The sequence below is a fragment of the Rhinatrema bivittatum genome, chromosome 15, assembly GCF_901001135.1.
Source record: "Rhinatrema bivittatum chromosome 15, aRhiBiv1.1, whole genome shotgun sequence".
In the NCBI taxonomy this organism is placed as follows: domain Eukaryota; kingdom Metazoa; phylum Chordata; class Amphibia; order Gymnophiona; family Rhinatrematidae; genus Rhinatrema; species Rhinatrema bivittatum.
This window is the reverse complement of record NC_042629.1, coordinates 70770161-70792391: the sequence shown is the minus strand read 5'-3', so window position 1 is coordinate 70792391 and position 22231 is coordinate 70770161. Positions and strand designations below refer to the sequence as shown.

At 49.1% G+C, this 22231-nt stretch overlaps 1 protein-coding gene across 4 annotated transcripts in view; it reads right to left on the bottom strand.

Annotated features, from left to right (window-relative positions):
• CEP104 (centrosomal protein 104) overlaps positions 1–22231 on the bottom strand; it is a 67241-nt gene that overhangs the window by 21126 nt on the left and 23884 nt on the right. For 3 of the 4 annotated variants that reach the window (XM_029578840.1, XM_029578839.1, XM_029578841.1), the window contains exons 14-19: positions 21719–21925; positions 10390–10503; positions 5526–5642; positions 3581–3614; positions 2163–2238; positions 925–1033 (exon numbers count right to left, since the gene is read on the bottom strand). In XM_029578840.1, the coding sequence (XP_029434700.1) occupies positions 925–1033; positions 2163–2238; positions 3581–3614; positions 5526–5642; positions 10390–10503; positions 21719–21925 (657 nt within the window). The remainder of the gene's footprint in view (positions 1–924; positions 1034–2162; positions 2239–3580; positions 3615–5525; positions 5643–10389; positions 10504–21718; positions 21926–22231) is intronic. The other variant, XM_029578842.1, reaches the window with a different exon arrangement.

The window sequence follows — 22231 nt, the reverse complement described above, 5'->3', positions numbered from 1 at the left end:
ACAATTTCTTAAGCCTCCTGGAAGTGCTGATGCCCTTTCCTCTGTGTACCTGAAATGCACAGAAATGGTTTCACCTTTGCCAATGTCAGTTGAACCAACTTGGGTCTGCAGTAAGCTTGCTTAATGCTAGTTCAGTCTATCTATTTTTTTTTTGTCTAACCAGAGACAAAGGTTTAATTTAAGAGAAAGAAAGGGAGTAAGAAAAATGAAACATAGTATTAATTAACATTATTCGGACATGGGGATCTTGTCCTCCGATATCGGTAACTTTCTCTTTCTACACAGCCACCAATCACGTGTGTAAAAACATTCTGTTTAAAATAAGGCAAAAAAAGCAAAATAAATGTAAAAAGCAAAACAACTTATTTTTTCTAGAAATGTTGCCATGGAGAGCCCTAACTCAAGTGTCTACATCAGGAAGCTCCATGGTAGTTCAGTTTATTAATTAAATAGAATATTTTAAACACATTTCAGTGACTGAAGACACTAAGCTTTGGAATGATTCTTCCAGAAGTTGGTATCAGAAAAGAATCAAAGGGAATTTTGTTTCCTCTTTTAGGGCCTTAAGAAATATTTTCCATAAATGCCTTTTCAGAAAAGTTTACAAGAAACAGTCTATCAAAATAAAAATGTCATGTTTTACCTACGAAGGTGTACAAGGCAACCTGACAAGACCCAGAAAGACAGGGGGAAGCATGATCGTGACACCACCTCCTCCTCTGTAATCCCTTCAGGATCCGTACTTTGAGATTTGTGGACATCCTCTCTCGTCTAACATGCGCAGAGTGCTGCTGTTTCACACAGCCAGCCTCCTCTTCCTTGGCGTTATACATGTACCTTAGAATGACAGCTTATTCGTTTAGACGTACTCACGTACCAACTCAGCACGTTACGCTTCTTTCTGGATTTGGTACCATGGCCTACCTGCTTACAGTGTTCACATCTTTTTAACATAGGACAGTGCTTCCAGTAATGGAGGTCCAAACCTTCCTCTGTGAAAGACTCATCTCTTTCCCCACAAAAAATACACAGTCTACCGAAAAAAGGACAATGCAAGTTAAAAGAATTCCATACTCAGACACCAACTTGCCAAATACATCCTACCCACATTTTTTTTTTTTTAGTCGATTTCCACATATTTCACATTTTATCCTAGTTTTCTGCTTCTCTTAAAGAATAAGCCCCCGCCTCAAAAAAAAGCAAAACAAAAAACCTCCGAGCAGACTGGATCAGTGAAAGTCCTGCAAGTTAAAAGCACTTGCCTTGATCTTTAGGTCATTTTATTTATTTATTTTTTTAAACAACGCATTTTAATTTTAGCTTTCCTGCATGTAGTGTGCATGTCCGCCCACAAGTCAGCTTCTCTGCGCGTGACTTAGCACTGGGCCAGAATGACGCAAGTGAACTTACATGCACAAGTCTGTCCATCTGCTGTGCCATGTTGAGTCAGAGAGACTGACTTACCTTGCAGGGGTAGAACATCCATCCAAGAAAGAAACGCATTTGGGATTCTGCTGTACTTGTAAAGGCAGAGCATGAGATTGTATTTAACGTACCCCTGGCTTATGAGGTTCATTCCTGTCATGGTATGCGCAAATCAGACCCATGTGCAGACATTACCCTGGGGATACGTTCCATGCCTATAGTGCCTGTGGCTAAACTCTACAACAAAGGAAAATTGTGGACCTTCCCACTGGAACAGAATGACTGAAAACCTTTGATAAGTTAGACTTAGTAATTCCACTCAAATGCTGCACCAAGCAGTCCATTAGCATTTGTGCCTTTCTGACTACCGATTGGGGAGGCAATGATTTCTCTCCAGTTCTTAAAACAGATCACAAATCACCTGTTTACAGTGCAGGGGTCCTGGGTCACCATTCCTATCTTCAGAGTAAGAACCTACAATCTTCGGACATTTTGTATAACCCTCATGTCTCCTGCAGCTCTCCTTACCCACGTTCATAGTGCTGGATGCACACTGGCACGGGTTACATGCAAGAGGACGTCTTATCATAAGAAACACTACCTGTTCACTCACAACAAACTTAAGCAGCAGCCCATGAATGACAGACTAAATAGTCTATTCTCAGACTTTCTTTTGCATGGGAGAAGGTCTTACATTGTGTAGCCAAACGCGGACGTCAGAGGTGGGATATACGTACTTATCTAAATAATTTGCAACCGAAGACCGATCATCTGCATTTTCTAAGGGCATCGTGTTGGCTGCATTCTTCCCACCTAAGCAAAAACAACAGGAAAACACTGAAAGCAAGATGAGCTTCTTAACATTTTTGTACTTAAAAAGGTAACCAACTACACAAAACCTGCTAATTACTCTAACTTTAGGCTGCACACAAAGATAATGCCCAGTGTTTTACAAAAAAAGTGTGCCAAGTTTTATTACGACACCATCTAGATTTATAGTTTGAGTTCTACTGTAGACTTCTTAAGCTTTCTGCAAGTGAATAAATAAAACACGGCTGGAAATGTACTGATCACCTTGTCTAAGGTTTACCAAACTCAGTCCTTGGTCTCAACCACTGGTTTTCAGGATAATAAATATATATGCAAATTAATCTTGTTCTTAGACTAAATGTAAGCAGTGATAGCTCAAGAATATTCTCATGGATGTCCTGAAAAATTAGATCTGGCTGAGAGTCCCAAGGAGAGAGTTTGAAAAAACTCAGACTGGTCTATCTCCCTGCCTCGAGGTAGGAGCCACTGTGCCCATAATGTCCTAGCAATAGTTCTCTCTAACCTACTTTTTAATACGCCAGGCTGTGAAAGAACCAAGCCAGACAAGGGTCCCCAACCCTCCTGTTTGTCTACCTCAGCACCAGGAGTGATAGCCCCACCAGGACCTAGCAACCTCCTGGGAGGAATCCAATCCCAAAAACCTTTTTTTTTTTATATTAGACTGCAGGGTTTGCACCACCTTCCATCTGCTGGAGACAGAGAAATTCTGATGGACTGCAGGCGGCACACGTGGTTAAGGAGTAGTGTCAGCAAAACCCTCTCTGTCTCCATCTGCTGGAAGGGAGACAAAACCCAGGAGTCTGGACTGATCTGGGTACGTACAGGGAAACCTAGTTTCAGTTCAAAAACGTGCACGTCAAGGGGAAAAAACAAACCAAAAAAAAAACAAAACACAGACTGGCCCAAAAAGGACACTATGAATGCCAAACTCTGCATCAACGTCTCCAGCAACTGGCTGGGTAAGGGAAACAAATGCTCTGCGCTTATAGGGGAATCACATGACCTGTTACTTAGTTACACTGTAAACAAGAGTCCCATGAGGCGGCACAGACATGTTCCTAAGAAGCACTTGAAAAGCATGCAAACATAAAAGGAATGGCTATCTAAGCTGGATGCAAGCAAATGCCACCTGTCACAAAAGAAGGACATTCCTTTATCAACGTTGTCTAGCTTAATTCTCCTGCTGGTCACTGCCTGATAAAGTAAACGAGCAACTGCCAAGGACTGACCCGCCAGTTTGGAGAGTCGCAGTATTTGCCTTGGTAGTGTTAGCATTAGAAACATCAAAGCACAAACACTTGGCCTCTGCAGCTGGATTGCTTACCGGATTTCGATTTGTGCAAGTCAGCTTCTTTCTCCTTTATTTAAGCAAAAAAAAAAAAGTAAAGACGCAATAAGGTTAGCGCACTAATAATTCCAGGTTTTATAAACAGGGTTAGGGTGTGGCACGAGTTTAGAACATTTATGCCTTGGTCATAGTTACAAGTCACTGTGCTATTAAATCCCCGCTGAATGCAGGTGGCTTCTGCAGTTATGTTGGGAAGGAAAAACGGAGGCTGTGTTTGTGCCAGATATTAGTGTACTGTGGATGGTTAGCAGTCACAGCTGGACAGGTAACCCTTCCTGGACATAAGCAATGATTTCAAGCAGTGACGAGTACTGTTCGCAGCCTCTCTGCCCCATACAGAGGGCTTCCCAGCCATCGCACAACAGTGCTATCCAGTGGCCAGACTCGGGGTGAATATGTAATGAGTTCCAGAGGGAGCTATGGCCTGTGGCCCCTGGTCAAGGGCAGTCACTGTGATGGCTGGGTTAAACTGGGAGGACAATATTTCAATACAAAAATAAATTAATAAAAAAAAAAAACCCAACTCAAAAGTTATCTGTCTAAATGGCAAAAATGGCACAGCCGGATAACTACTATAATTTAGCCGGATAATAAAGGGGCGTCTCAAGGAGGGGTTAAGATATCCAGCTAACCAGCCGAATGTTGGAGTATGGAGTATATCCAGCTAGGTTAGTCGGAAAACATCAGAGCGGGTCTAAAATTATCTGGCCTTGTGTGGCTGCATAACTTTCTACTTAACTGGCTATCTTCAAAGATATCAGATTACGTAGCTGTCAGTGTTACCAAAGAAAAAAAAAATTCTAAGGGTCTGTGGCCCCAATTGTGAGCCTTTCCCTCGGCCCTGTTGGGCCCAACAGCCCCAAAAGACCATCGATCCCTTTTCTCCCTTGAAATCTTTCCTGGTTTCATTCCAAAAGTTAGCATTGGTACCCCCAAGTCTTCAGTCCCATCCCCCCCCCACCGTCACAACAGAAAGTCTCGCCCCAGACTCCCCCTCGATGGCCAAAAGAGATCTCCTGCTGGGAGCGGTGCTCTTACTCACCTGCTCCCGGCGGCTCCAGATCTGTTTTGGCCATCGGGGGTTACCTTTGAAGATATCCGGTTAAGTAGAAAGTTATCCGGCCACACAAGGCTGGATAACTTCAAATTCTAACTGGCTATATTCAAACATAAGCAAGCTTATTCAGCAGGACATTTATTTATTCCATTAAATATATAGGACAAGTCATCCGGCTAACATTAGCAGGATGACTTGTCCGCTAAACAGCCTATTGAAAAAAAAAAAATAAATTATATATATATATATCTCTATATCTATATCTAGATATAGATATATAGCAATTGACAATTGCAAAAGAAAATCCATAGCAATATGGACCCAGTAGAAGCTGAAGGAGTGGGAGGAAACTACCTCTATCATCCAAAAACATAAAAAATAAAAAAAAACAACAGTACTATAAAAATCAAACACACACAAGGAATTTCTAATAGAGCAATTTTGGGTTCCTAGAGAATAAAAAAGTGTATCTCCTAGGGCACTTCTCAAATGGTCTGTATTGGGACAAAGACCACATGTGTTTTTTATTCTTAAAGTCCATGCTACTTTTGCTTTGAAATTTGCTTATGGTCACTTCCCCCCGTTTTTTCTGTAGGTAGAATTTTGCTGCAAAGCACACGCATTTTCAAGTCTCGACAATGCAAAGGTGCACTCCCCCCCTCCTCAGTGCAGCTAAAAGTGCACGCCTTGTGGAGGAGTGTACAAATTTAGCCACACACTGAGGGAGGGACGTTTTCAGAGAGTCAAACTAATGCAGGTCGCCTCTCACCACTTCAAAAACAGGGACGAGGATGAGAGGAAGAAGGAAGAGCCTAACAGGGATGGGCTTTCAGGGCAGGGTGTGTAATTAAAGCCACTCTAAACCTTCCCAGCTGGAGCCTCGGCCTGATTCTCCTTCAATGTGGCCAGCTGTTCATGAAGAGCTCGGGTCTCCTCTTTCTTCTGCTTTTCCAAGTCTTCTGTTGCTGCCTTTTTCTGCGCCTGTTGGGGGGAGCGGGATTCATTATACATTTTCCAACTTTTTCTTGAGGAACACATTTAAAATGCAAATGGGAAAAGTGTTACACAGAGATGAAGCATTGGTTCTTACCTGCTAATTTTTGTTCCTGTAGTACCACAGATCAGTCCAGGCTCCTGGGTTTTGTATTCCTGCCAGCAGATGGAGACAGAGAAACCGATACTGCTACATAACCCTGTGTACTACCTGCAGTTCTTCAGTATCGATCTGTACCCAAGCTTAAAATCAGCAAACGATAAACAAATTTCCAAACAATTTTCCTTTTTTTTTTTTTTTAAAACAAGTCTGTATTCTATACCAAGAACCTAGAATGAGCGGACGACTCTCCACCTCAACATATCAGGCGGGTTCTGGAGTTTGCTGATCACCTTCTGAACCAACTGACAACAAAGGTCCTCTGACTTTGCCCTGACAAGCCAGTTGTCTAGATAGGGGTGCACCAGAACTCCTTCCTGACGCAAAGCTGCCACGACCACCACCATCACTTTGGTGAAGGTGCGTGGCACTGTGGCCAAACTGAAGGAAAGCACCTGAAACTGAAAATGCTGACCCAGAACCATGAATTGCAGAAACCTTTGATGATCTGGATGGATGTGTATGTGCAGATACACTAAAAATTCACCTTTGCGAACTGCCGCTACAACAGATCTCAGGGTCTCCATTCGGAAACGCGGCACTTTCAGCCTGCATTTACCCTTTTCAAGTCCAGAATCAAACGAAAGATGCCTTCCTTCTTTGGAACAAAGTAAATGAAATACCTTCCTGTGCCTCGCTCCTCATAGGGAAGCGGAATTACCGCTCCTAGCTTCCGCAACCGGTCCAGTATCTCTCGAACCACAAACGGCTTGTCTAAGGGTTTGCACGGGGAAAGTAGCAAAAAATCTCAGATGGGCCGAGCAAATTTTAACACATAGCCATCTCTTACTACACTGAGGACTCACTGATCCTTGGTAATTTTGGCTCACTCCCCGTAAAACCTTGACAAGTGACCTCCTACAACAGGAACGACGGAGTGGACCAGCCTCGCCTCATTGCGAGGACTTAGTCCCAGCTGCGCTACCACTTGTAGTGGATAGGAAGGGTCTCCAACCTCCTTGAATTTCTGACCCCAAGTCTGGCCATGGAGAGAGAATTGCTTCAGTGGACATGCAGCTCCCCTTGGCGAGTGAGACCTTCTACTAACCGTCGTGAGACAGGTTAGTTTTACCCTACTGATGATGTGTTGTTGCAAAAAAAAAAAAAAAAAGAGTCGGCTTTTGAAAGGCAGAGAGCCCAACTGAGACTTGAATGACACATCCGCTGACCAATTACGCAACCATAACAACTTCCTGGCCGATACAGGTGACACCATAATCCGAGATGAGATCCTTACCAGGTCATACAGAGAATCCATCCTCTAAGTCACTGCTGCCTCTAAATGCTCAGTCTTAATCATCTCCTCTCAGGCTTTGACTGGGCATCCTAGAGCCACTGCACCCAACGCAGACAAGCCCACTGCATAAAACCGGAACAAATGGCCACCCTTAAACTCAAAGCTGACACCTCAAAAATCTTTTTTGCATCTCCAACTTATGATCCTGAACATCTTTCAAAGCAGTGGACCCCGCAACCGTAACAGCAGATACCGCCACATCAACCTTAGGAAGGGAAAGAAGGTCCAATGTCTGCTCAGGCAAAGGATAAAGCTTCGCCATAGCCCTCCCTACCCTCAAGCTGGCTTCGGGAGTACCCCATTCCTGATCCACCAGCTTTTTCACCGATTTATAAGGGAAGGCTTTCATTGGATCCCTTAGCCCATCCAAGACTGGATCAACCCCTTCCAAATCAGAGTCCTCCTGCGGAACCTTGACTCCAAGCTCCTCCAGAATCTGAGGAATCAATGGCCCAAGCTCCTCCTTGCGAAAAAGCTGGACCATCTTAGTGTCTTCATCCTTGGAAACCGGATCATCCCCCGGAGATGCACCGACCGCATCCGGATCCACCGCCAGGTTGTGTACCGAAGGCACCTCTGGAATCTTGGAAGCTTCGTCCGAGTCATCTGAACCATCAACTGCAATCCCTCTAACCGGAGCTGGACTCAAACGCTGAACCAAAGGCCGCTTTCTTATAAATTGAACTGGTCTGGAACCTAAATCGAGACCCTTGGAAGGCCGGGCCCGGGTCCCCAGACCTGATGCAGCCACCTCCTGCTGAGCCAAATAGGCCTCACACAGGAGCAACACAAAACCTGAGGCGAAAGGCCTGGGGGCACCAGCCAAAGGCTGAGAAGAACGAGCAATAGGCAAAATGGGACTACCTTCCCCATCTGCCCCCGCCCCTGCTTCTAACAGGAGTCCGAGCAAGCCAGGGAAAGCCTCGGGGGAAATCCCCCTCCGTTGGTGCAGCTCAAGCTGCATGAGCTTTCAAAATGGCCGCCGTTCCCACGCCAAAGGGAAAGGGATCCTCAACCCGGCGCAAACCCTGTTGCGTGGGAGAAACAGGAGTGGGCAACAGTCTCCTCTTTTTTGAGGCCCTCGGACCATCGGATGATCCCACACCTCTGGAGGAACAAGTGGAGCACAGGCCGACATGTTTAAGGTACGACAGCGCCGAGCTGTATGCGCGGCAAACTGAACCATACACTATCCTTCCAGTGCCGGGAAGCTTACCTCGGCTCCGAAGAAGCTGCTGATGCTGCAAACAGAAACACTGAACTCCCCAGCTGTCCAAAGCAGAAGCAGGAAGCCGCCGGAGCAAATCTACTCAGATTTCCTACCCCTTGGGAGGAAGGCTCATAACCCCAATTTAGTCTTCTGACTGCAGAATTGCAGGTTTTGCACCATATACCATTTGCAGGAGACAGAGAAATACTGAGGAAGTGCAGGTGGCATATGGGGTTATGTAACAGTATCAGTTTAAACTTTCTCTGTCTCCATCTGCTGGCAAGGATGCAAAACCCAGAAGTCTGGACTGATCTGGGTATGTACAGGGAATTCATAAATTTTCTTGGCACTGCTCTCGTGGACTAGCCAGTTGAGAGCCCTTTCACTGCATGGATCCGACCCAAATTCAGCAGGAAACCTGGTGATGTACTCAGGGCTTAATCTGTGGGGGGAACGGCCAGGAACACAGTTCCGGCACTTCTTTTTAGGTTTAAGAGGCAGAGCAGCAGGGGTATTCTCCAGACCCTCCCCCTGCCAGACAGCCTGCAGGGAAGACGTGAGCTTGGAGCACAGAGGGAACAGCCATTGTTCTCCCTCTTGTTCCCCCTGCCCCACACCTCTCTCCTCCTGCACTGCAGGAAATAGAAGGGAAAAGGGTGATACTGAAACAGACTGCAGAGCAGAGGAGAGCAAAGAACAGATACAAAAAGGGTTTGAAATAGCACAAGTCTGGAACTTGTTAGCAGTACGGCCAATTGTCAAGGCTTCCGCTCTGGCCTTGAGGGAAGACACTAGTGCTCCTAACTTTCAAACCTGTACTACTTTAACCCCTTTTTCTGGCAGAGCCACCATTTTTTTCTGGGACCCAAGCAAGCAGAGCAGACCCAGCAGTGTATATCCATTCTTGCTGCTCTGAAGAAACAGAATTATTTACAGCTCCCCCAGCCCTTGGAGGAAGTAGAGAAGAACAGAGTGTGCTGGAGCTCTTTACCCTGAGATAAAGGCAGCCTGATGGCTTTGATTTATGTGGCTGAGAGGTAAAAAAAAAAAAAAGATGCAGGTGAATGCCCCAGTGCTTCTGCCACTGCTGGGCGTGTTGACTTCCTGCTTAGCATGCCCTGACACCTCTGCTGCTGGTGACCACTCTGGTGAGGCTGAAAAGGGCCAAGGGAATGAATGAGGGGATGGGGGGGGAGAGAGGGAAGTGAGTCATGGGATCAGAGAAGCTGCAGAGTGTGAGTGAGGGGACTGGAGGGACTATGAAATGTTTAGTGGAGGGAAGTCGGTGGGTAAAGTAATCGGAGGCGGAAGAGAGTGAGGAGAGCATGTGGTGTTGTTCCCTTCCTTCCACCCCACAGCCCCTGACCAAGGAGACTGAAGACAGCGCACAGGGCATGCCAGTCTGCTCCCTAAAGCAGCGGTGAGCCAGATGAGACAGCCGAGGAGGGAGAGGGCGATTTTCCAGGGAGAGGAGGGGCTTGAGGATTACCAAGGACAGGAGCTTATACTTAAAGGATTCAGGACTATTAAAGGAAGCAGGGGCAGAAGGACGGAGGATCAGGATCACCATGGCAGAGACCTCCTTGCCCCAGTGATCCATCGCCTACCAGTGCTCATGAAGGGTATTGTGTGTGTGTGAGAAAGAGTTACACCCGGCCATGGCCCCACCCATCTCATTGCCACTTCCTTTCTGGCTATAAATTAAGCCATGGACAAACAGAGCAAACAGGTGCTTTGCACTAATGAAATACGCCTAAGGCAGCAACAATGTTGGATTAATAATTTGGCACTAAAAAAGACCGGAATCACTAACAGTGATGTAAAACGTAGCTTAAATAAAGGAGCACATAGAAATTTTCCTATAAAACTGAGACTCACTCCATCTCATCTGTCATTTTCATTGGCTGAATGTGCATCGATTTGTCCGCTGAATTGCAAAATCTAGAAGACTTATGCATGGACGGCCATTGCAAGCTTTGGGCAATCTGAGGTCACACTGGTGTATGTGCTGTGTACACAGACTTCAGAATTTTTGGTCTAAGCATACAGTTTAAAACCAGTTTCTAACCTTCCCAGCCTGAAGCTCGGTCTGGAACTTTAATGCAGCCAGCTGCTCCTGCAGGGCTCTGATCTCCTCCTTCTTCTGTTTCTCGGCCTCGTCTACTGCTGCCTTCTTCTGCGCCTTTTCAAAAGCACAACAAAATGCCACTTCAAAACTAACATAAGAACATAAGAAAATGCCATACTGGGTCAGACCAAGGGTCCATCAAGCCCAGCATCCTGTTTCCAACAGTGGCCAATCCAGGCCTAAGAACCTGGCAAGTACCCAAACATTAAACAGATCTCAAGCTATTATTCTTTATTGATTAATTGCAGTTTATGGATTTTTCCTCTAGGAACTTATCCAAACCTTTTTTTAAACCCAGTTACACTATCTGCTGTAACCATATCCTCTGGTAATGAAGTCCAGAGCTTAACTATGCGCTGAGTTCTTCTATTTGTTTTAAATGAACTACTTGCTAACTTCATGAAGTGCTCCCTGGTCCTATTATCTGAGAGTAAATGGCCAATTTACATTTACCTATTAAAGTCCTTTCATGATTTTGTAGATCTTCATCATATCCCCCCTCAGTCGTCTCTTCTCCAAACTGAACAGCATTAACTTCTTTAGCTTTTCCTCATAGAGCAGCCTTTCTATGCCCCTTATTTTGGTTGCCCTTCTCTGCACTCTTTCTCCAGTGCAACTATATCTTTTTTGAGATGTGGCGACCAGAACTGCGCATAATATTCAAGCTGCAGTCTCACCATGGAACGATACAGAGGCATTATGACATTCACCGTTTTATTTGCCATTTCCTTCCTAATAATTCCTAACATTGTTTGCTTTTTTGACCCCCGGCAGCACACTGAGCCGACGATTTCAATGTATTATCCACTATGATGCCTAGATCTCTTTCCTGGGTGGTAATCTCTAAGTAGAATCTAACATTGTGTAACCTCAGCAAAGGAAAACTGGTTCTTATCTGCTAATTTTTGTTCCTGTAGTACCACAGATCAGTTCAGACTCCTGGTTTTGCCTCCCCTTCCAGCAGATGGAAAGTTTTGCTGACACTGCCACATAACCTAGTGTGCTATCTGCAGTTCCTCAGTATTGACCTGAACCCAAGTCAACTACAGAAAACATAATCACATCCCCCTGAACGCAGCGATCCAGTCGTATCAGAGATTCCTGAGGTTCATGATTCTCGGGACTCATTTTCAGTTTTGTGCTCTTCCTTTCAGGTTGGCGATTGCTCCAAGGACCTTCATCAAAGTGATGGTCATCGTGGTGGCAGCTTTCAGGAAGGAGGGCATTCTAGTTCACCCATATTTTATTTAAAATCTTTTCTATACCGTCGCTAAGTCATATACCATAGCAATGGTTTACATGTAGGCACATAAATTAATGTAGGTGAGGGTGTACATTAGTACATTCTAACAGCTGCCGCTAAAGGTTCGGTTACAATATATCATTCCCTGTACGTACCCGGATCAGTCCAGACACCTGGGTTGTGACTCCGCACCAGCAGATGGAGACAGAGCAAAACTTGACGGGCTCCCTACATATAGTAAGGTGCCACCCACAGCCCCTCAGTCTTTCTCTGTCTCCAGCAGATGGGGCAGGTCCACCCACAGTCTCGGGGATCCTTGGTTGTTTTGGCTCGGGGTAGTCAGTCAGGGATCTATTTCGGTTTTTTTCTCTCTAGTCCTAAGTAGTTAGGGCAGTGAGGGTTTGCAAAAAAAAAAAAAAAAAAGAAGAAAGAAGATAAAGCAGAAGATAGAAGTCTCCCGTCGGGGGAGCCTCCCAGGAGGGTTGGAAGGTCCTGAGAGGACCATTCCCTCCAGGTCGAGGCCGCTGCTGAGGGTCGAGGACCCGGCCTGTGCTGGCAGCAGCGTCGGGGGTGACACCGGGGAGCCCGGTTCACTCACCCCCGCTGGAGCTGAAGACTTCAGGACCACGGCTAGCGCCTAAGTAAAAAAAAAAAAAAAAAAAACAGTAGCGGTTTCTTTCTTTCTGCTGACCTTGCGGCGCCGGCTCTCTCTCACTTTCGCCGTCGTTTTCGCCGTTCGTGCGGTCGTTTAGCGGGAGGGCGGCGCTGGTTGGGGGGTTCGTTCTTCGCGCGGATGCCGAGAGGGTCAGCGTGTCGCGCGTGCGGCGCTGTGCGCGCGCGTCTCTCCCGAGACGGGGTCTGCTCGAGCTGCGTCTCCGGGGGCGAGGGCTCGTCGGCGGTCGCCCGGGGGGGTCGATCGCGGGGGGGCCCGTTCGCCGTCGCGTGCCGGAGGCTCGGAGGCCGCGTCCTTGGATCCGTTCCCGCTTAGCGCGGGGGAACGGAAGCCATTTTGTGCAGTGTGAGGGACGCCACGAGGAGGGCCCTCCAAGATGGCGCCCAGCCTCCCTCGCTGTCGCCACAGCCCAGGATTTCGGGGGGAGAGCCCCCGGGACCCCGCGGGTCGGGGACCCCGAGTGCTGGGGAGGGTTCCTCCGGATCGGAGGGCTCGTTTTCTGAAGATTTCTCGCTTCTGCTGCAGAAACTCGCAAAGTACAAAAAGTCTCGGCTGAAAGCGGGAAAAGCTTCGGGGGGGAAAAAAGATCATTCCCGGCCCCAGAAGAGAGCCGTTCGGACCCGGGAGGCCCGGGATGGGCCGCGGGAAAAGAGACGGCCGCGTGGTGAACCGCAAGACTCGGAGACGTCGTCTACCGCCTCCTCGGACGAGGACGCGATGCCGGGAGCCCCTGAAGACCAGGAGGGCCCTGATGACGATGGACAGGCCCAACCGGGAGCCGGCAAGGGCCCACAGGCGGCTGAGGGTGATGACCCCAAGGTTGTTCGCCTGTTTCGTAGGGAAGAACTTTATCCCCTTATCCCGACTATCCTGGATGAGATCGGCGTGGATCCTCCACCAGTGGAGTCCCGGCAAGGCGTCAAGATGGATCCGGTGCTGCTGGGCCTGGCGGGTCCTGCGCTGGCGTTCCCTTTTCACTTCTCGGTCACAGATATCTTGTTCCGGGAATGGGATACCCCGGAACTGGGGCTGAAGGTGAGTAAAGCTATGGACAAGCTTTATCCCCTTCCGGAGGATGCTCTGGAATTGCTGCGCCTTCCACGTGTGGACGCGGCGGTGTCAGCGGTGACAAAGAGGTCTACCATTCCCGTTACGGGTGCTACGGCCCTCCGGGATATCCAAGATAGGAAGCTGGAGGTGCAGTTGAAGAAGATCTTCGAGGTGTCCGCACTGGGGGTGCGGGCAGCCATGTGTAGTACTTTTGCACTGCGAGCGGGTCTCCGGTGGGCCCAAGTCCTGCAAGCCAATGCCGACCTCTCCTCCGGGGAGGCTACTCAGGCGGATAACTTGGAAGCGGTGATTGCCTACAGTGCGGATGCGATGCACGATGTGCTCAGAACTTCGGCCAGAGCTATGGTAGCGGCGGTCTCGGCGCGTCGGCTCCTCTGGCTTCGTAACTGGGCTGCGGATGGGGCATCCAAGGCCCACCTGGGGTCGTTACCTTTTAAGGGAAAGCTCCTGTTTGGCAAGCAGCTGGACGACCTGATGCAGTTCGTGAGCGAGAATAAGGCTTTCAAGTTGCCAGAAGATAGACCCAGACCTCGGTCGTCCTTCTCGGCGAGAAACAGATTCCGGTCTAACCGTCGGCAGCGGCCACAGAGAGCGACAGGGTCGGGTCAGTCCTACCGGTCCGGTTCGGCTAGATCATCCTCCTGGTCGCAGTCCTTTCGAGGGAAGAAGTTCAATAGGACCGGTGGACCCTCGTCCGGCTCGGGGTCCAAGTCGGCCCAATGAAACGAGACGGGTCCATTCCTCGTCGCCGCCCGCCCTCGTACCTTACGTGGGTGCGAGGCTCTCCCTGTTTTACGAGGCATGGACCAGAATCACTTCCGACCAATGGGTGCTCGCTGTGATAAGAGGCGGTTACGCGTTAGATTTTGTGCGGCTCCCGGTGGACAAGTTCCTCATCTCACCCTGCAAGGCTCTCGTCAAGCGCGCCGCTGTCCGGCACACCCTTCGGCGTCTAGAGGACCTGGGCGCCATTACTCCCGTGCCGCAGGATCAGCAGGGCACGGGAAGGTACTCCATTTATTTCGTGGTCCCAAAGAAGGATGGAGCGTTTCGACCCATCCTCGATCTGAAGGGGGTCAACCGATGCCTGCGGGTGCCGCGGTTCAAGATGGAGACGATCCGCTCGGTGATTGCCGCGGTTCGTCCGGGAGAGTACCTCGCTTCTCTGGACCTCACGGAGGCGTACCTTCACATCGGGATTCAGCCGGCTTATCACCGGTACCTGAGATTCTGCATACTGGGAGGCCATTACCAGTTCAGGGCGCTTCCCTTCGGCCTCGCTACGGCTCCACGCACTTTCACCAAGGTGATGGTGGTGGTGGCTGCTCAGCTCCGGAGGGAAGGGCTGCTGGTGCATCCTTACTTGGACGATTGGCTCATCCGAGCAAAGTCGGAGGCCGGGTGTCGGCAGGCGATCGCCAGGGTCCTCCAACTCTTGCGCTCGCTCGGTTGGGTGGTCAACCTGGCCAAGAGTCATCTGCAGCCTACGCAGCAGTTGGAGTATCTGGGGGCCCTGTTCGACACCGAGAGGGCCATGGTGTCGCTGACTCAGGAGAGAGTGGTCAAGCTACAGCGTCAGGTGCGCCACATTTTGTCCATGCGGTGTCCGCTGGTTTGCGATTACCTGAGGGTCCTGGGTTCCATGGCGTCGACCCTCGCTCTGGTCCCTTGGGCGTTCGCTCACCTGCGACCGTTACAATCAGCGTTACTTTCCCGTTGGAAGCCGGTTTCGGAGGAGTTTTATCTTCCGCTGCCTCTCACGCCCTGTGCCAGGGCCAGTCTGCACTGGTGGCTCTCCCGGGATCATCTGTCCTGCGGGGTGTCTCTGGTCATGCCCACCTGGACGGTAGTGACGACGGATGCCAGTCTACTAGGCTGGGGGGCGGTCTGCGGAGGCCGCTCGGTCCAAGGACAGTGGTCGAACCAGCAGTCGAGGTGGTCCATCAACCGCTTGGAGACCAGGGCGGTGTCGTTGGCCCTGCAGTCGTTTCTCCCGTGGATACGGGGCCAGGCGGTTCGGGTGCTCTCGGACAACGCGACCACGGTGGCGTATATCAATCGTCAAGGGGGCACGAGGAGCCAGCAAGTAGCGGAGGAAGCACGGCGGATCATGATCTGGGCGGAACAACACCTCAGCGGCTTGGCGGCGTCTCACATCGCAGGTGTGGACAACGTGCAGGCGGACTTCCTCAGCCGGCATCGGCTGGATCCAGGCGAGTGGGAGTTACCGGACAGGGCGTTTCGCCTCATCTGTGCCAGGTGGGGAACTCCACGCCTGGACCTGATGGCCACCGCTCAAAACGCAAAGGCCCCTCGGTTCTTCAGCCGTCGGAGGGAGCGGGGCGCAGAAGGAGTCGATGCTCTAGTGCTGCCCTGGCCCACGGACGTGTTGATATATGTGTTTCCCCCGTGGCCTCTGATAGGCAAGGTTCTGCGCCGAATCGAGTTGCATCCGGCGGACGTGATCTTGGTGGCGCCGGAGTGGCCACGGCGCCCGTGGTTCGCGGACCTCATTCAGCTGGCGGCAGAACCTCCACTTCGTTTCCTCGGGGCCGACTCTCTTCTTCGACAGGGTCCCGTCTGTTTGGAGGATGCGGATCACTTTTGTCTCGCGGCATGGCTTTTGAGAGGGCGCGCTTAAGAACTAAGGGGTACTCGGAGGCCGTGATTGCTACCTTGTTGAGGGCTCGTAAACAGTCCACGTCCTTAGCCTATATGAGGGTGTGGACAGTTTTTGAGGACTGGTGTAGTACTCATGCGGTGGATCCTGTACGGCCGCCTGTGCCGGGGGTCCTCGCCTTTCTCCAAGAGGGCCTGTCCAAGGGGCTGGCCTGGAGTACCCTGAAAGTACAGACGGCTGCACTTGGTTGTCTGCGCGGGAAAGTGCGCGGTGTGTCCTTAGCGTGTCATCCGGATGTGGTGCGCTTCCTTCGCGGGGCTAAGCATTTACGCCCTCCGGTGCGGAATCCTTGTCCGTCTTGGAACTTGAATTGCGTGCTCTCGGCGCTTGGGGGAGCACCGTTTGAACCTCTTAAGCGGGCGACGCTGAAAGATCTTACCTTGAAGACCGTGTTTCTGGTAGCCATTGCGTCTGCTCGTCGGGTCTCGGAGCTGCAGGCCTTATCCTGTCGGGAACCGTTTTTGCGTTTCTCGCAGGGCGGAGTTTCCCTGCGGACTGTGCCGTCATTTTTGCCTAAGGTGGTGTCCTCGTTCCACTTAAATCAGTCAGTGGACCTCCCAGGTTTTGAGGTCGGGGACCAGATGGACAAGGGGATGAAAGAGTTGAGGAAGCTCGACGTCCGCAGGGTCCTGTTTCGGTATCTGGAGGTTACGAATTCTTTTCGGATTTCCGACCATCTGTTTGTTCTCTGGTCCGGTCCCCGCCGGGGGTCTGCGGCGTCGCGGGCCACGATTGCGCGTTGGCTCAAAGAGGCTATTAGCTCCGCATATCTGCTGCAGGGTAAAGTGGCGCCTAAGGGGCTTCGTGCTCATTCCACTCGGGCGCAAGCCACGTCCTGGGCCGAGGTGTCTCAGGTGTCCACGCAGGAGATCTGTAGAGCTGCGACGTGGAAGTCCTTACATACTTTCACTAGGCATTACAGACTTGATGTCCAGGCGTCTGAAGCGCCGGGGTTTGGGGCGAGTGTTCTCCGAGCGGGACTCTCTGCTTCCCACCCTCGGTAGTTTGCTCTGGTACATCCCAGGTGTCTGGACTGATCCGGGTACGTACAGGGAAAGGAAAATTAGTTCTTACCTGATAATTTTCGTTCCTGTAGTACCACGGATCAGTCCAGGCTCCCGCCCGTCTGTTTGGTACGATGAACAAAGAGAGAGAGTCCGCTCGCTTGGTTAGTCGTACTGCTATTGTTCCAGTTCTTGGCTTATTGGCTTATTGCCGCTTGCCTCTGGTCTGATGTTTTCGGTTTTCAGCCAGGGGGTGTTTGAATTGGTTAAAATTGTTCTAGTTAGTTAGTCGGGCACTGGTTTGCTTTGACAGTTCGTTCGACTGAGGGGCTGTGGGTGGCACCTTACTATATGTAGGGAGCCCGTCAAGTTTTGCTCTGTCTCCATCTGCTGGTGCGGAGTCACAACCCAGGTGTCTGGACTGATCCGTGGTACTACAGGAACGAAAATTATCAGGTAAGAACTAATTTTCCTTTAAAGACAATCAATTGTTTAGTGGAGTAGGTCATAACCAATTGTACCAGTAAGGTGCTGTTCATGGGTAAAATTCACTATTCGAAGTGTTACAATTAGGTTTATAGTGATGTTAAGTTCGTGGACCACTCTACTGTACACTCCTAAGTACTGTGCGCCAGCGTTCTTCTGCCTGTTTCTAAATATTTTCTATTCTCCCGTCTCTTTATATATATCTGGACGATTGGCTTATTCGAGCAAAGTCAGAGGTTCTTTGCAGACAAGCAGTGGCATTAGTACTGCAGCGGTTGAGATTCCTGGTTGGGTAGTGAATCTGTCCGTCATCTTACCCCTACTTAGGTGTTGAAATTCCTGGGGCCACATTTTGACACCAGGTGTATCTCACCAGGGAACGCATTTGCAGACTGCAGAGGCAGGTTCGCAGTTTGTTGCACAGAGTGCTTCCCAGGGTTTGGGATTACCTGCAGATTTTCGATTCCGTGGCTTCCACGTTGGTTCCTTGGGCATTTCCTCATATGAGGCCTCTTCAAAGGGCATTGCTTTCCCAGTGGAATCTGTTGTCAGAACAGTTTCATCTGCCGCCACTTCTTACGAGATAGCCAGCTCCAATCTCTCATGGTGGCTTGGTCGGGACCACTTAGGTCATGGTGTGGACTTGGAAGTTCCGAATTAGATAGTAGTTATCACTGATGCCAGTCTCTCCGGTTGGGAAGTATGCCAAACTCTAGTTGGCACAGAGCCAGGAGTCGACAGAAGAGGCACTGTGCTCTATCACTTAGGGATGAGATCAGTGTGGTTCACGTTGCGTGCCTTTCTATCTCTTATGCGGGCGACCGGTAAGGATTTTGTAGGACAATGAGATGACTGACTTACATCAACCGACCAGGTTGGTACCAAGAGTCGGGCAGTGGCTCGGTTGGCCCAGGAGTAAATTTGCTGGGCAGAACAATATCTGGAATTAACGGTGGCTTCTCACATAGCCGGGATAGACAATGTGCAAGCAGATTTTCTCAATTATCAACAGCTGGATCCTGAGCAGAGGAGGGGGGGGGGCGGGGGGGGGGGGGGGGGGTCGATGCCTTAGTGCTTCCATGGCTGCAAGGTATTCTTCTGTATGTTTTTCTGCCGTGGATGCTAGTGGGCAAAGTGTTGCAGTGAATTCATCTGGGAGAGGTGATTCTAGTGGTGGTAGAGTTGCCTAGGCGGCCATGGTTTTCAGATCTGGTCAATCTAGAGGTGGGCGGGATGTTGAATCGCGCCCATCTACCAAAGCTTCTACACCAAGGTCCCTTATTTTCAGATCACTTCTGCTCGCGGCTTGGCTTTTGAGAGAAAGCATTTAAGGTGGAAAGGATGTGGACTTGGAGGTTACGAATTAGATAGTGTTACCACTGATGCCAATTTCTCCGATATCTTGAGGATGTCATTTTCACTCTGCAGCAAGCTAGGAAGACTTCAATATCCTTAGCCTACTTGAGGGTCTGGAGAATTTTTGAGGCTTGGTGTACAGAGCAATGGGTTGATCCTACTTGAGTGTCTGTGGTGCACATTTTGACCTTCTTACAACGAGGATTGGTGAAGAGTTTGGCCTTTAATTCCCTCAGAGTTAAGGTGGCGCCATTGGGCTGTCTTAGAGGCAAGGTGCAGGGTTGGCTGCACATCCTGATGTGGTGCGTTTTCTCCGGGGGGGGGGGGGGGGGGGGGGTGTCCCTCCTGGAACCTTAATTTGGTCCTCAAGGGCAGGTGTGCAGCTCCATTCGAGCCTCTTGGATGAGCAACTATGAAGGATCTCATCTTAAAGGTGGTTTTTCCTGGTGGCATTTATGTTCCGCTAGAAGGATTTCGGAACTTCAGGCTCTGTCATGTAGGGATCTCTTTTTGAGAATTACAGATTCTTGAGTCTCTTTGCATACGGTTCCTTCCTTTCTTCCGAAGGTGGTGTCATTTCCCTTGAGTCAATCGGTGTTGCAGATAATAGAAGGACTAGGAGGCACTCCATGAAGTTAGCATGTGGCACATTTAAAACTAATCGGAGAAAGTACTTTTTCCCTCAACGCACAATTAAACTCTGAAATTTGTTGCCAGAGGATGTGGTTAGTGAAGTTAGTGTAGCTGTGTTTAAAAAAAGGATTGGATACATTCTTGGAGGAGAAGTCCATTACCTGCTATTAATTAAGTTGACTTGGAAAATAGCCACTGCTATTACTAGCAACAGTAACATGGAATAGTCTTAGAGTTTGGGTACTTGCCAGGTTCTTATGGCCTGGATTGGCCACTGTTGGAAACAGGATGCTGGGCATGATGGACCCTTGGTCTGACCCAGTATGGCATGTTCTTATTAATCTAGTTTACTTAGGGAAAAGTTTACTTAGGGAAGCACGAATGCCCACAGAAGACACATGAAAGATTTTTTTTGAGATGGGCTTATTTCCTGTCCTCCATATCTTTAAGCACTGCAGAACCGGCCACTGGAATGGATGTTTTCCTCGTAACTGCCGACACCGAGGCATCCACCTTTGGCAGTCTTAACGATTCAAGCGTGTCCTCTGGTAATCATATAATTTATCCATCGTACTACCAACCTTCAAACCGGTCTCTGGAGTATCCGTCCCTGACTACTAACTTCTTTACCGATTTATGGAAGGGGAAGGCTTTTGCTGGACCTCTTAAGCCATCCATGACTGGGTCCACCTCTTTCTGATCAGATTCTTCTTGTGGAACCTTAATTCCCAGCTCTTTAAGGACATAGAATCAGGGGCCACAGATCTTCCCTGTGGAAAAGTCGAATCACTTTCGGATCATCCCCTTCAACAGTTGGGGCTTGACCCCGCCCATCATCCGGGTTCTGTCCCTCCGGAGCAGAATCCACCTCAGGAGGGTCCTCTACTGGAGGCTTCCCATCCTTTGAATCCCCCGAGGCCTTGTCTGCAGCATCCAGATGTGCCCTTCCAAGGACTTGCCAAATCCTGGTTGCATCACTGGTCTGCAAAAGTTTGGACCTCTCCCTAGGCCACAGACCCTGCGAACCTTCTTGCCTGGGAAAGCACCGCCCCGCGGCCTTCTAGCGAGATACACCTTATGCATCAAAAGAACAAATTCGGAAGGAAAAGCTAACTGCAGGATCATCAGGATCCTCTCTCAGGATGTCCTCAACTTATTCCGACAGACTCCTGGGCTCCCCAGTCCTCCGATCGGCCGGGAAAAAGCTTGGAGGGGGATCACACATCACCTGCAAGCCCTGCGGGCTCTTGGTGCCTCCCCAACCCTTTTTCAGCTGTTCCAGAGAGGCAGCAGGAACAAATACTGGTTTGGTACAGACTCGCGCGCAGAGCAGACTGCCACACCGCATGCTCCTGCCGGCTCAATTGTGCGTCCCGAGAGCCGCTCAGAAGCAAAAGGACTGAGTCAAATAAGGGTCCCCAACCCCTTGCTTGTCCATCTCAGTACCAGGACCTGCCATCCTTCTGGGAGGAAATCCTCTTTCCTTTTTTCCATATCTTGTTATTTTATTTATTTTTTTTAAAGAGGTGTCTGGACTGATCCGGGTACCTACAGGGAAAACTAATTTCCAGACTGCAGGTTTTTCACCTCTACCATCTGCTGGAGACAGAGAAATACTGAGGGACTGCAGGTGCACACCAGGTTATTTGGCAGTGTCAGTAATACTTTCTCCATCTGCTGGAAGGGAAGCAAAACCAGGAATCTGGACTGATCTGGGTACATACAGGGAAGGGTTATTTTTCCCTTTATGCATCACCTTGCACTTGTCCACGTTAAATTTCATCTGCCATTTGGAAGCCCAATCTTCCAGTCTCACAAGGTCCTCCTGCAATTTATCACAATCAGCTTGAGATTTAACTACTCCAATTAACATTCATATTTTCCTTTTTTGTTTTCTTGGAAAACTGATGATAAAAAATAGCCATCATAAACTGCTGAATTGCTAGAACAAAGTATCTGCAAAACAAGCTAGCATTCTAGATACAATCATAAATCAAAATTAAAATTTGTAATTGCTCTAATAAAAAAATACAACTACATCTTGCTGGGATCGGCATCCGTTTCCTTAATATGCAGAGTCTAGATTAAACCATTTCCTACTGGAAGTTAGTCCTGCTATTTACCTTGATTTCGGAGTCACTAGGCCTGCCATCTATTTTGGCAAACCCATCATAGAGGGTTTTGTATAGTACATTCTTGCGTGTGGTGGCATCGTCAGGAGGGAGGAACTCTAACACGTTGTGTTGGTGCTGCTTGTACAGGTCGAGGATGATCCGGACAGCCACTTCACGTACCTCAAATGCAGAGTGCTCCAGAGCTCTCACTGCAAACTGAAATCATAGCACTTTAAATGAATGGACACTTAGCAATTTAAATAAATATTGAAGACACTACCTGCTGGTATGGCAATATTCCGGACACAGTAGCAATAAAGTGGGACATAAAATTCCTAGTCTGTCTTTTAAAGTAGAAGCAGCACAACAGTAATCCACAGCAAAAATAAACAAAAAAGGAACCCTGCTATACAGTACCATAATATACAGATTAACTGGACCCCAGAAACTAGGCTCATGGCTAGTGGATTACATCCATATTTGCAGCTGCAAGCTCACTCAGAAACAGAAACTAGTGTTTTA